The sequence below is a fragment of the Cetorhinus maximus genome, chromosome 18 (genome assembly GCF_964194155.1).
Source record: "Cetorhinus maximus chromosome 18, sCetMax3.hap1.1, whole genome shotgun sequence".
In the NCBI taxonomy this organism is placed as follows: domain Eukaryota; kingdom Metazoa; phylum Chordata; class Chondrichthyes; order Lamniformes; family Cetorhinidae; genus Cetorhinus; species Cetorhinus maximus.
In genome coordinates this window covers 23,774,291-23,788,190 of record NC_135896.1, presented here as the reverse complement: position 1 = coordinate 23,788,190, position 13,900 = coordinate 23,774,291, and the positions used below count along the sequence as shown (strand labels likewise).

The window sequence follows — 13,900 nt, the reverse complement described above, 5'->3', positions numbered from 1 at the left end:
ATTATAGATTAGCTGAGAATATTGTTTTACACAGTTACACAGAATGACATGAACTTCATTGCATAGCAATCACCCTGGAATGGCTCTACAAATGATCACTAACACATATTTGCTCTGATTTCCACACACTTGCACACTTGTACAAGCAAAAAGAAACAACTTCTACATTCAAGCGGTCCAAGAATCCCTTGCAGACAGACAACCTGACCTGACCCCAAAACTCCCAGTAGTCTACAACTTGCTTTGCTAAAGCTGCGGCATAAAACCGGGACCAAGGTCTGTCCTGATGTCAAGTGAGACTCTCTGGAGCACTGAGACTTTAACTCTTTAGCATTTTTGCAAAGCAACATTTATGGTACACCTGCAAGTGTTACAGGGATGATCAAGTAGCTTTGTTCATTAACACCTGGAAGTTATTTAATAACTTTAATACATTGGGAGATTGAGAGATTCTTAAAATTCTAATGTGTTTGTAAATAAATGTACGCAAATGTATAACTCTAGGCAAAATAGTCAACTATTGTATAACCACAGTGTGACTTTAAAAAACATATAGTTCTTTTGAATTACCATTAATGATTTATTTTAAAATTAATCACCACAAAAATCATGTTTACTTTTATCACCCATTGAAGATCTCACTGCAACTGTCAGATATGAAACAATTTAATCAACTGTTTGAGAATTGCAGTACATTTAGAGGCTGTTAAATTTGAACTTTTCAAATAATAAATGATTAGATTACGTTTTGCAAATGTTCCTGGCTTTAATAGCCTGTTGTCTAACAAATGTAACTTTAGTCTATCCTTTGGTTAGGTTTTATCAGAACTGGATATATTAGTTCCTCTACAGCTATTGATCGGTATGTTTTCTGATGGAGTGAACTCTGTCAAGGAATTGGCCAATCAGCGAAAAGCAAGAGCCAATGAGCAGCCGGGAAGTCTGACTGCCCGAAGGGTAAGTTTCACTTAATGTCTGTTTCCATCAACTGGACAGAGTTTGTAATTGTTTCATTTGCTGCTTCTAGTTTTTCTAATTGTCAAACAGGAGTTAAGCATTTGTGGTGGGATGAGCTGGTTCTGTCAATTCCTCATTTCCTGCACCAGATGAAATGCTGTGCACACACTTCACTTAGACTTTAATTTTGCCACTTCTTCCCTAGCAGCTTAGCTAAATTTTAGCATGGGCTGCATCTTCCGGTCGGCGAGCAGGGTGCGGGGCCCGCTTGCTGACATGAGGTGACATCGGGCGTGCGTCCCAATGTCACCCCGCGTCGTTTAGATTTTCAGTTCGGTGGGCGCGCACTTAAGGCCTTTAAAAAAGTAATGAAGCCAATTAATGGACCTGCCCGTCCAACCTTAAGGTTGGCGGGCAGGCGAAGAGCCCAGGCGGCCTTCAGAAAAAACATGAAACCACATCCACGAGCGGGATGAGGTTTCATGAGGGATTTAAAATGTTTATAAAATGTTGAAATAAAAGAAATTGACATGTCCCAGCTCATGTGACAGTGTCACATGAGGCGACATGTCAGGAATTTTTTTCCTCATCTTTATTGACTGTTTGAAATCTGAGCCGCTCTCCCTGGGGCAGCACTTTGCCTCAGGGAGATCTGTGCGCTGTTTCGCGCACATGCGCGTAAGAGCGCACTCTCAGCTCAGGGAATCCTCCCCGCCTGCACAGGGAACGCATAGTGCTTCCTGGAGCACGTCATGCTGGGCAGGCCTTAATTGGCCCGTCCACATAAAATAGCGGCCCGCCCCCGATTGGTGGCGCCGATTGGGAACCCGCCTGCTCGCGCCCGCTCCTGCACAACACCCCTGATGGGGGGGAAGATCCTGCCCCATTTAAAAGTTGGCATCTGGTTAATGGTAGAATTTTGATCGTGTTACAATCTCTAGAGACCAATAACTTTTAAAGAGATTTGAACTTACAGTTCTTAGCTGAAAGAATGACATGACAAGATTTCACGTCTTAAAACTTTTGTAGAATCATAGAATCGTTACAATATCAAAGAAGGCCATTCAGCCCATCATGTCCAAGCTGGCTCTCCTAAGGAGCAATGCATGCACTGCCACTCCCCCGCCCTCTCCCCACATCCCTGTACATCCCTCTTCTTCAGATATTCAGAAAGTTTAGAAAAATTTAGAAAGATTTACAGCACAGAAGGCAGCCACTCTGTCCATTTATCTGTGTCAGATGAAAAACGAGCCCACCACCCTAATCCCATTTCTCAGCCCTTGGTCCAAAGCCCTGGAGGCTTTGGGACTTCAGGTGCATATCTGGACACCTTTTAAATTAGTTGAGAATTTCTGCCTTTACCACCCTTTTAGGCATTGATTTCCAGATGCCTACCACCCTCTGGGCTGTCCTACGATGAGAAATTGATTTAATTGGTTTTATACTCTCTGGAGTTTAGAAGAATGAGAGGTGATCTCATTGAAACCTACAAAATTCTGAAGGGGCTTGATAGGGTGGACACCGAGAGATTGTTCCCGCTGGTCACGGAGTCTAAAACACAAGGGCACAGTCTCAGGATAAGGGGCCAATCATTTAGGACTGAGATGAGGAGAAATTTCTTCACTGGGGAAGGCCGTGGCATAATGGTATTGTCAGTGGGCTAGTATTCCAGGGTAATGCTGTGGGAGCCTGGGTTTGAATCCCACCATGGCAGATGGTGAAATTTGGTTTCATTAAAAGTCTGATGATGACCATGAAAGCATTGCCGATTGTTGTAAAAACCCAACTGGTTCACTAATGTCCTTTAGGGAAGGAAATCTGCCATCGTTACCTGGTCTGGCCTACATGTGACTCCAGACCCACAGCAATGTGGTTGACTTTTAACTGCCCTCTGAACAAGGGCAATAAGGGATGGGCAATAGATGCTGGCCTAGCCAGTGACACCCCCATCCCATGAACAAAATTTTTAAAAACTCAAAGGGTTGTGAATCTTTGGAATTCTCTACCCCAGACGCTTGTGGATGCTCCATCGTTGAATACATTTTACTGTAACAAATGTTTAAAAAAACACTATTGACTAAAAGCTGTTTTCTTTTTGTAGGCAACTTATACTTTAAATGACAGAAAGTGAAGGTCCCATTGTATACTTATCCCCCATTACACTCTCCACAGATTTACAGTCTTTTAGCAAACAGTACACAGTTGCTTCCAGCTTCCAATGGATTTCTGTATCCCCGTTTTACCGTGTCGTAACTTTGAGTGACTGTCTCCAGGTGCTTTGCTCATTTTTTGGAGAGTTTCTTAAATTCACCAACAGCAGCAAAGCCTGTTCCGATGACCCTTCTTCCCCCTGGCTGTGTCAGAACAAATTGCCTGGAATCCTTAGACTCCTGCTGGTCGTGTCTCTTCAACTTGAGATCGTCTCCCCCCTGCATCCGGCTGTGGTAACTCACAAAAGCCAAGCAGCACAAAACTGCTGTCTGTGATATTCATTGATTTGTAGGGAAGCATGCAAACTAATCTCCAAAAATGGCTTACCATGCCCTCTTCCCCAAGCAATGTGAAACACATTAACCTGGCATTTAGGTAGAAATGCTAATTAGCTATCTTTGACTCCAACTCCCTTTCATCCTAGAAGTAAATGGACAGTTAACAGCACAAAAACAGAATTACCTGGAAAAACTCAGCAGGTCTGGCAGCATCGGTGGTGAAGAAATCAGTTAACGTTTCGAGCCTTCATGGCCCTTCGGCAGAACTGAAGCATAGTTAGAAGAAGGGAGAAGTATAAATTGGTTTAAGGTGGGTTGGGGGGGGTGGAGAGAGAGAGAGAGAGAGAGAGACATTGAGGGTGTGGTGATTGTGGAGATGAGCAGATAATCAAAAGATGTCACAGACAAAAGGGTCAAAGAGGTGTTTTGTCTGAGAAAAGTGCTAATTAAGAATGGAAGACAGGATATTCAAAGTACAGCTCTAGTGGGGGTGGGGTGGAAAGGCTAACAAAGTTTTAGTTTTAAATTTAAAAATAATGGAAATAGGTGGGGAAAGAAGAATCTATATAAATTATTGAAAAAAAAAGGTTGGGGGGGGGTGGTGGTGGGGGGGGCGGGGGGGGGGGCGGGGAAGAAACGGGGTGGGGATGGGGGGAGGGGGAGTTCAAGATCTAAAGTTGTTGAATTCAATATTCAGCCCGGAAGGCTGTAAAGTGCCTAGTCGGAAGATGAGGTGCTGTTCCTCCAGTTTGCGTTGGGCTTCACTGGAACAATGCAGCAAGCCAAGGACAGACATGTGGGCAAGAGAACAGGGTGGAGTGTTAAAATGGCAAGCGACAGGGAGGTTTGGGTCTTTCTTGCGGACAGACCGCAGGTGTTCCGCAAAACGGTCGCCCAGTTTGCGTTTGGTCTCTCCAATGTAGAGGAGACCGCATTGGGAGCAACGAATGCAGTAGACTAAGTTAGGGGAAATGCAAGTGAAATGCTGCTTCACTTGAAAGGAGTGTTTGGGCCCTTGGACGGTGAGGAGAGAGGAAGTGAAGGGGCAGGTGTTGCATCTTCTGCGTGGGCATGGGGAGGTGCCATAGGTGGGGGTTGAGGAGTAGGGGTTGATGGAGGAGTGGACCAGGGTGTCCCGGAGGGAACGACCCCTACGGAATGCCGTCAGTGGGGGTGAGGGGAAGATGTGTTTGGTGGTGGCATCATGCTGGAGTTGGCGGAAATGGCGGAGGATGATCCTTTGAATGCGGAGGCTGGTGGGGTGATAAGTGAGGACAAGGGGGACCCTATCATGTTTCTGGGAAGGAGGAGAAGGCGTGAGGGAGGATGCGCGGGATATGGGCCGGACACGGTTGAGGGCCCAGTCAACGACCGTGGATGGAAAACCTCGGTTAAGGAAGAAGGAGGACATGTCAGAGGAGCTGTTTTTGAAGGTAGCGTCATCAGAACAGATGCGACGGAGGCGAAGGAACTGAGAGAATGGGATGGAGTCTTTACAAGAAGCGGGGTGTGAGGAGCTGTAGTCGAGGTAGCTGTGGGAATCGGTAGGCTTGTAATGGATATTGGTGGACTTAACAGCACAATTGTTTACAACCTGGTACCTTCAACTCCTTTCTGGGACTTTGTGAGCCTCAGGGTTTACTGATGGTAAACTCAGAGACTGCTGCCATTGTCCCCAAATGTAAGAACTTGCGCTCTCTTCTCAGTGAAACAATCTAACCCTTCCTTTGATCTCTAACAATCAAACCACCCGGGTTTACTATCAGGTAGACTTTAGAACAGGCCACATGACCCCCTTCATTTACACTAAATTTAAAGCTACAGTCCCAAAATATAATAATCTTATAAACCTCATAATTGTAACAATTGATAGTGACTGAAATGATTCTATAAACTATTTTTAATTCAATGATAAATGTGCCAAATGCCTGTGGGGGCTATTTTACCTAAGTTCTTAGCCCATTAATGAATTTATAAAATCAATTAAAGACCCTCACTATCCTGACTTGGAAATATATCACCATTCTGTCACTGTCACTGGCTCAAAATCCTGGAACTCCCTCCCTAACAGCACTGTTGGTGTACCTACCTCACATGGACTGCAGCGGTTCAAGAAGGCAGCTCACCCCAACCTTCTCTAGGGCAATTAGGGTTGGGCAATAAATGCAGGCCTAGCCAGTGATGCCCATGAATGAATTAAAAAAAAAATCAACATACAGTTGAATTTGACATAAACAAGTTAACCAGTGCAGTAAAAATAGAGCATAGAGGAAACTGTTCTGACTTGCAGAAGTCTGTGAAAAAGCAGAATACCGTGGATTTGGAAATTGGAAATAAAAACAGAAAATGCTGGAAGCACCCAGCAGGTCAGGCAGCATCTGTGGAGAGAGAAACAGAATTAACGGGCGAAATGTTCCACTCTGAAGTCTAAGTTCGGTGATGGGCGCGGAAGTGTGAGTGATTCCCGTTGGTGAGTGGGACAGCTGAACATGCGTGATCTTGCGCTGTACAGTTCATTACTTAGTCGTCCATGCCAAGCATGTTAAATCTCATGGCGGGGGTGGGCAGGAAGTCATCCTCCCCGCCGTTACCTCGTGGGCTTGAAAGTCTGTGCACCATATTTAAATGGCACCCAGGCAGCCTTCCTCCCTTCCCTCCCTTAGCCTGCCTCCCAGGTTCAGCCTCTGCTCCACCCTTCCACCCTACCCCCAACGCCCCCCACTCCCCCTTCAACCTTCCTGCAGCTTATGCCAATGACACTCGATATGAGTGAAGTTATGAACGGTCCCCAAGAAGCCAAATGCAGCGTCTACTAACCTCAAAGTTATGGAAGAAGTGAATCTCACGATATACTCCACTTATATACGGTTGTAAAAGTGAACATTCTAATTTCCTGCTGATGGGGAACTTAATTTGGCGGGGGAGCTTAATTCTGGCAAGGTGGACTTTTAATGAGCATGCATGACACGCTAATATATGCAAAAAGGCTTCCCGACTTTGTTCATCAGGAAGCTCGACCAGTCTTTAAGGTCCCAAGAACAGGATCCTAACATTTCACCATGACGTTGGGAAACTTATTTTTGGCCTCACTCCAAATTAAGCCCGCCACACTTCCTGCTGTTGGCAGGACTGGAAGATTCTGCCCAATTTTCCAGGTCAATGACCTGTCATCAGAACTGGGAGAAGTAGAGATGTCATAGGATTTGAGCAGGGGGCGGGTGGGACAAGGACAAAGGATGGTCTGTGATGGGGTGGAAGGCAGAAGAGATTAAATGACAGAGGAGTTAATCTTTCAGGGTCAAAGGTAGTACTGATGGGGCAGGAAAGAAACAAAAAAACATTCCTAGAGCAGATGTGCTGCTCTGTGAACGCAAAAAAATTGAAGAAAAACCGAAACATGCAAAGAAAAGGAAACAAAACTGGTAAGGGCGGGTGGTGGGGCAGAGCTTACAATCTGAAATTGTTGAACTCAGTGTTGGGTCCAGAAGGCAGTAGAGTGCCTAATTGGAAAATGAGGTGCTGCTCGTCAAGCTTGTGTTGAATTTCACTGGAACAGCGCAGCAGGCCAAAGACAGATGTCAGCGTGAGAGTAAGGTGGAGAATTAAAATGACAGGCCACTGTAAGCTTGGGGTCACAAAGGCGTTCTGAAAAGTGATCATCCAACCTACGTTTGGTCTCTCCAAGGTACAGGAGAAGACATTGTGAGCAGCGAATGCAGTACACTAAATTGAAAGAAGTACAAGTAAATTGCTGCTTCGCTTGGAAGGAGTGCTTGGGGCCTTGGATGGTGGGGAAAGAAGAGGTGAAAGAGCAGGTTTTACAACTCCTATGTTTGCACAGAAGGATGCTATGGAAAGGGGATGGGTGTTTGGGATGGTTGAGGAGTGGATAAGGGAACAGACCCTTCAGAATGCTCTTTCTTTCAGGTGTTATGGATTGCAAGCTCTAAATACTCATGGGTGCCAATGCACTTCCAGATTTCTTTTTCCCTTCCCTTCCCTTCCCTCTGACCCCACCACTTCTAATCTCAGCCTTGGTCATGTATTCATGATATCCTCCGACCGGCCCTTCCTTTTCTGACGTTGGACAATCTTCCCTTAGCAAAGTGCTCAGCTTTAATCCCCCACACCCCCACCTTAATCAGTTTCGAGCTTGGCCTGGTGTTGATTCCTTCTTCTGGCACCTTCGCTTCCGTGTCCGCTCCTTTGGCCAGGAATTCTCCCCAGCTCAATGGATCCTCCCCCGTACTCACACCCCCACCCTCCCCCACCAACCCCCTACCCCACCATCACCATATTCAAGGGATCATTTTCCACCATTTCTGTCATGCATGATACCACCACCAAACACATCTTCCTCTCCCCTTTCAGCATAACTTTTCCCAGTTCTGGTGAAAGGTCATCGACCTGAATCGTTAACTCTGTTTCTTCTCCACAGCTGCTGCCTTACTCACTAAGCATTTCCAGCATTTTCTGCTTTTATTGTAAAAGTCCATATTTGGCTTGAAATTTAAATCTTCTGTACTTGGTGTCCAGCTTTGAATTATGGCCATATGTTTTTTTCCAACTGTTAACATTGAAACTGCTTAGAATGCAAATCCTCATTTCACCTGGAACTCTTACCAGATGGAGATAACATTCTACGAGTTAGGTTCAAACGTGGGCATGAATGGTCAGTGACCTAAGCTGCCTTATTAGTCATCCCCCCACCATCATTTATTAGAACTAAGGTCTCTGTGGAAAATTTATTAATTTTTTAAGAATTGTACTAATGGTACTTTAGTGTAAATGTTACAAAGGTTAGTAGAAAATTATCACATGGACATTTTCTTGCAGGTTTAGTGCAAAATACACGCCAAAATGTGTGTGTTACCAAGGTCAACGGCTTAAATTTTGGGATGATTCTGAAAATTTGACAACCAGATAACTTTGGTTAGACACAATGGCTGCCTGAAGTTTAAGCTTTGATTCTGAAAGCAGCGTGCTATATGCCAATGGCAGGACATAGGTTTGATGCTGCTGATGTACCACAGTCATTCCCAGAGTGGAGGTTGGCATTAGAAGTCTGATGAGGGGTAAAGTAGAGAAGGATTGAGCTTGAGACTTGCAAGCATGCTTTTTAACAGCTGACTCTGGGCTGGATTCTACAGGGCACCATGTTCTCTGCACCCCCCCCCCCCCCAACCTCTCTCTCCCTCCCTCCCTCCACCACCAACCTGCTTACCAAAATGTCAGCTGCCCCACAGCCTTCTTACACTCAGGGTGTGACTTTCGCCCCCACCTGGGGCGGAAGTCCCACCTAAGAGAGCTGCTGACCTGTTTGATTGACCAGAAGCTCTGTAGTCTCAGCAATGCCAGGTTCACTGCTGTGACTGCAACCAGCCCCCGAAGAAGAGGAGGAGGTCATGGAGGCCAGACTCTAGTTAAGTCCAGGGTATTGGTGGGGCCTGCCCAGCGAGGCGGGGTGAGGGGGTCCATGTTTGAAAGGCCAGGGCAACCAGGGCAGAGAGTTAAAGGTGGGGAGGTGCTTTCGATGGGCATTAAAGTACCATTAGTATAATTCTTTCCTGACACAAGCTCACCCAGTAAATGCTGCCAGGCTATCTGCTTGGTGTGGGTCCACCCCTGCTACAAGTAACATAGCGGCTCAAGCAGGATGATGCACTTAAGGTTCCATTAATTGGCCAACTGAGAGCCTCAATAGGCCTAAGGGTGCGCTGGCCATCCAACGCCTCTACTGCCGCTGTAAAATGGAAGACAGATCTGAGGGACAGGGGGTGTGAAGACAATGGGCATGCCATGTGCTGCATTTTATGAGTCCCCCCCCCACCGTTTCCTTAAAACACATTGATAGGGGAGCATAAAATCCAGCCCCTGACTGGCATTCCCAGAATTTGGCAGAATTTGTCCACTTCTTGGGAACTGATGTGGTGTGCCCTAAGGAGAGAAGGGGAACTGGATAAAAATAGAGGGATATCTTCCTAGAGAAAGAAAAATAACTTAGAATTCTGCATTTGGTGATTGATCTACTTCAGATGAGAATGGCTGAGTTGAGATATCAGTCCAATCTGAGATTTGTACCAATAACTGATTATCACTAGAAATCATTGTGTAGGTGTGTTATGATTGAACATTTGATGGCTTTGAAATATTAATGTTTAACTTTGCATATGCCTTGTACAAATTCACTCAAGCTGGCTTGCTTCATGTTTCAATTGCTAATCATATGTACGTTTTATATTGTGACTTTTTCTTTATTTTTTTTGTATCATTGTCCTCATGAATACATTTTCTCCTCCCAGGTTAGCGTTGTATCAGATCCTGGACGCAGAGGCCAACATGTTACTCTTAGTCCTTTTCCCAGCCCCTTTCGTAGCCCATTCCGTAGCCCAGTGCGCAGTCCATTCCGTGGTTGTTTTAAGAATTTTGGATCTGCAGGAGGAAGAGCCATTGACTTTGACTGTGATGATGATGACATGAACTTAGCTTGCTTTATCCTGATGTTTGATTTGGTATTGAAACAGGTAATGAGTTTATTGCTCCTTCTCCTGGTATGCCATATGTAAAATTTCAGGCCAAAGATTATTTTGTGCATGATTTAAAGAGGAGTATGTTATTGATTCTAAGGATAGGTATTTTAACTTCATCATTAAGCCACGGTACTGTAACATTTTATATTTGAAATGCAGTGCAAGTATTAGTATAAAGTTATTCAAAGCTATCATGACAAACAATAAAACTGAAATATATACAAACGTTTAATCCAAGAACAAAGCAGAAGTAATTAAGTATGTCTTTAAACTTCTATCTCCATGCTAACAGATGGAATTGCAAGATGATGGTATAGTCCTGGGTCTTGATCATGGATTGTCCAAGGACATCATTTCCATTATAAACAATGTATTCCAGGCACCCTGGGGAGGCTCACATACCTGCCAGAAAGATGAAAGAGCAGTTGAATGCAACCTTTGTCAGTCTAGCATTTTGTGCTACCAACTAGCATGTGAACTGCTGGAGCGATTGGCACCTAAAGACGAAATCAAACTGGTGGTAAGGAGCGACAGATGTAGATTGAAACTAGGTTTGAGTGTTAACTCATGGGGCTGGATTTCACGCTCCCCTGCTAGCAGGGGGACATATAAAATCCACCGAGTGGTCTTCCCACAGCCTACCCGGCTGCCCCCGACTTGTCTGAAATTTTGTGAGTTGATGGCGGGGGGACGCTCACCTGCTTGTCATTGGGCCTATTGGAATCGCAAGCCATGCGTGACGCCCGCTAGCTTTAGCCACGGGTGCTGGTGTCAGGCGAGGTTTTGGTGGGGGCGGGTGGTCCCCCTGTGCCCAGTGGAGCCACCTCTCCCCTCCCTCCCCCCACCCTATTCCCCTAAGGTCATTCCCACCTTTAAGCCTCCCCCTGGCCCGTTGAACCCAGCCCCCTTACAACCTCACTGAGATCTTTGAGCCTGGACTTACCTGTTCTCCTTGGCGTGGTGGGAGTGCCTGTCAGGGTTTCTAGAACTACAGAGCTGCCAGCCAATCGGATTGGCTGGCAGCTCTCTGTGGCAGGACTTCCTGCTGAGACAGGGATGAAAGTCATACCTTAAAGCAATTAATGCTGCTCCCAGCATTAAATTGCTATGGGGCAGCTGTCAGCATCGTGGGCAGGCTCCCCCCTCACCCGACCTTTTAGCCAGGGGTGGGAGCAGGGACTGTGGCAGCTCCTAAGATTCAGCCCATGGGTACCTTTTTAAAATGACACTGTTTCATAATCTGTAATGTTTTCCTATTGTATTATTTGTCCTTCTAGAAAAGTGAAAATACCCTGAAGCTGAGCAATGGCATTAGTGTGGGTGCCCTCGTCCACAGCAAACTCGTTATTCTTTTATATTCCAATGATAGCTCCTAGTATGGCCCCCAGATTAGCTCTCTGGAGTCAAAAGGGAGCAAACATGGTGGCATCTGTCTTAGCCATTTATTCCCTCAATCTGGCTGGACACATCACATGCTATTGGGCTTTATCACCTCTGCCAATTCCCCAGTACTCCAGGATCATCTAAGATAAACCTTATGTCTTTTATTCAATTCCAATCATCTCCTTAAACCCTTGCCACTGACTTGTATGCCCTTATATCCAGCAACAAATTTGAATAAGTTACATGCTTGGTTGCCACCAAGTTTGAGACTATTTGTTCAGCTATTTCTGCTGCTTCCCCCTTTCCCTTACCCACCAAGTCAAACTTCCCTTTATGTCTCTTTCTATCCTATGAACCCAAGTATTTCTCTAGCTTCTCTCCATTCCTCCCTCTACAAACTTGTATCATGAATGAGATCTACCTGCTACTCTCTTGCTTCGATTCCCACTAAAATGCAGACCACCTAACTTCTCTTCCTAGCCCCCATGCTAGCTGATGTTGTAAATAGTCCCTTTCTCACAGGCACACCTTTTCATCTCCTTTCCAAACCAATATCTTCACTCACCTAGATCAGTCCCTCTGTCCTTGCAAATAACTGCCCCATCACCGTTCCTCTCCAAAGTCCTGAAACGTATAATTCCCTCTAAATTCCATGCCCATCTTTCCCATAACTACTTGAATGAATTTGTTCAATAGGTTTGTGCCCCTGCTTCACATTCAAAACAAAATATCAATAGCTCATGTAGCTTCCAAGTCAGCATGTATTTGTTCCCCTTTAGGAACCCACTGACAGCTTTGAAGAAAGTATGCTGTTTTCTAGGCCTGAGTTCACCATAGGTTTTGAAGGAGAAGATGAAAATTCAAAAGAGGAGGAAAATCTAATATTCAATAATGGGTGTGAAGAAAATCTTGGTATGTGATGCTAATGATTATTTTTATCAAAAGTGCCATTGCTGAAACTGGCTACTTAAAAGTTTTCATTGACTATAATAGTGGTAATTTCAGTTCATAAAGTAATTCATTGGATAGAAGGCACTTTAAGACATCCAAGGGTGTGATGTGGTATATGAAAATGGGTTCTTATATATTTTTAAAATGCATATTAATTGCTAGTTCTGTGCTCTGATGTTTAATAATATTGGTATCTAACTTTGATCAGTAATAATGAAAACTTGTCATAATTATAGAGCCTATTGTTATCTGGTAATGCATTGAGAGATATTCATTGTATACCAAATGAAAACCAAGCAAGCTTTTCTGTATTAAAATGTTGACATACTTTGAGACAATAGACATCACACTGAAAAGATCTATAACTCTTGAATTGTGTCATTTAGAAGCAAAGACAACAGGGGTGAACTCCTTCCCATTGTCCAATGGGGACAGAGCCACAGAAGCTGGAGAAATTTCTGAAACAGTTTTAACACTGTCATTTCACAGTTCTATGGCTCTTCCAGTGAAGTTACAGTGGACGACCAGGAGACCCCCAGCATTTGTTTACCACCAATGTTTTTGGAAACTTTTGGTCCTTGTTCTGATTGTACTCTCACAATGGCATTAGATAGGGAAATCCAGAATATTGTGTTATGACCGGGATGGGAGGAATGTGTGAATTATCAAGCACTGCTACTGCGCGGGCCGTACCATTAATTTAAATGTTTTATTTTCTCACCAAAATGGCCAATTGTGTACCTATACTTCTAGTACCCAGGACAAAAGAGACTCTGACCAGGCTTCTTTCAAAAAACTCAATGATTAATTTATCATAAAATACAACTTCTTTTAACAAATTGCATGGAGTGGTTAACACACAATTGTAATTGGGAAGTCTAACTATCTATCTCTTCCTAAAGAATTCCCCCAGCATACACTCACACAGACAAACAAAAGGCAACCAGATGGAGTCTCTCTGGAGCGATGGTCTTTAAAGGATGGGCATTATAAAATAAAGGATAAAGTCCGTGGTGTTCCCTCATGTGAAGGCGGGCCACTGGTCCAGGTGGTTGTCAGGAAGCTCTCACCAACTGGTCTCAGCTTTGCAGGTCCAAATGCAGACTAGTTACAGTCAGATGAGGGCTCTGTGGCTACAGGTTGATAGCCACACACAATTTTAGGTGAGGCAGAGAGAGGGAGCCAGCTAAGGTAGCCTTCCTTCCTCAGCTTGTTCCCCAGCAAGACTGCATTCAAAACCACAGGTTCAAACTTAAGGTTTGCCTCTGCCATGTGATTGCCTTTTTGTCCTCCAGCTTTTCATTAATTAAAGGTCTTTGCAATTCAAAACAAACAAACAACTCCTTCTTAAGTGCCATATAGGTCAGGTGATTTCTTGGAAGAAACCTGCTTCATGACAGTTCCAAGGTGAACTTATTACCTTCTTTTAAAAAAAAATCACAGGTTAACACCCAAATGTCCAGATCATGCCATGTCCTTCCGTTTTGTAAAAGAAAAATGCAGTCTTGAGAGATATGCTTCTAACAATTGACCCAGTAGTATATAGCTGGGTGAGGATGATGTGTGACTTGCCAAGGAATTTGATGATAG

At 44.5% G+C, this 13,900-nt stretch overlaps 1 protein-coding gene across 1 annotated transcript in view; it reads left to right on the top strand.

Annotated features, from left to right (window-relative positions):
• Nucleotides 1-13,900, top strand: part of unc79 (unc-79 homolog, NALCN channel complex subunit) — a 201,467-nt gene that overhangs the window by 72,805 nt on the left and 114,762 nt on the right. Inside the window, exons 17-20 of the mRNA XM_078562184.1 lie at nucleotides 817-957; nucleotides 9,749-9,970; nucleotides 10,269-10,496; nucleotides 12,139-12,271. Coding sequence (XP_078418310.1) covers nucleotides 817-957; nucleotides 9,749-9,970; nucleotides 10,269-10,496; nucleotides 12,139-12,271 — 724 coding nt within the window. The remainder of the gene's footprint in view (nucleotides 1-816; nucleotides 958-9,748; nucleotides 9,971-10,268; nucleotides 10,497-12,138; nucleotides 12,272-13,900) is intronic.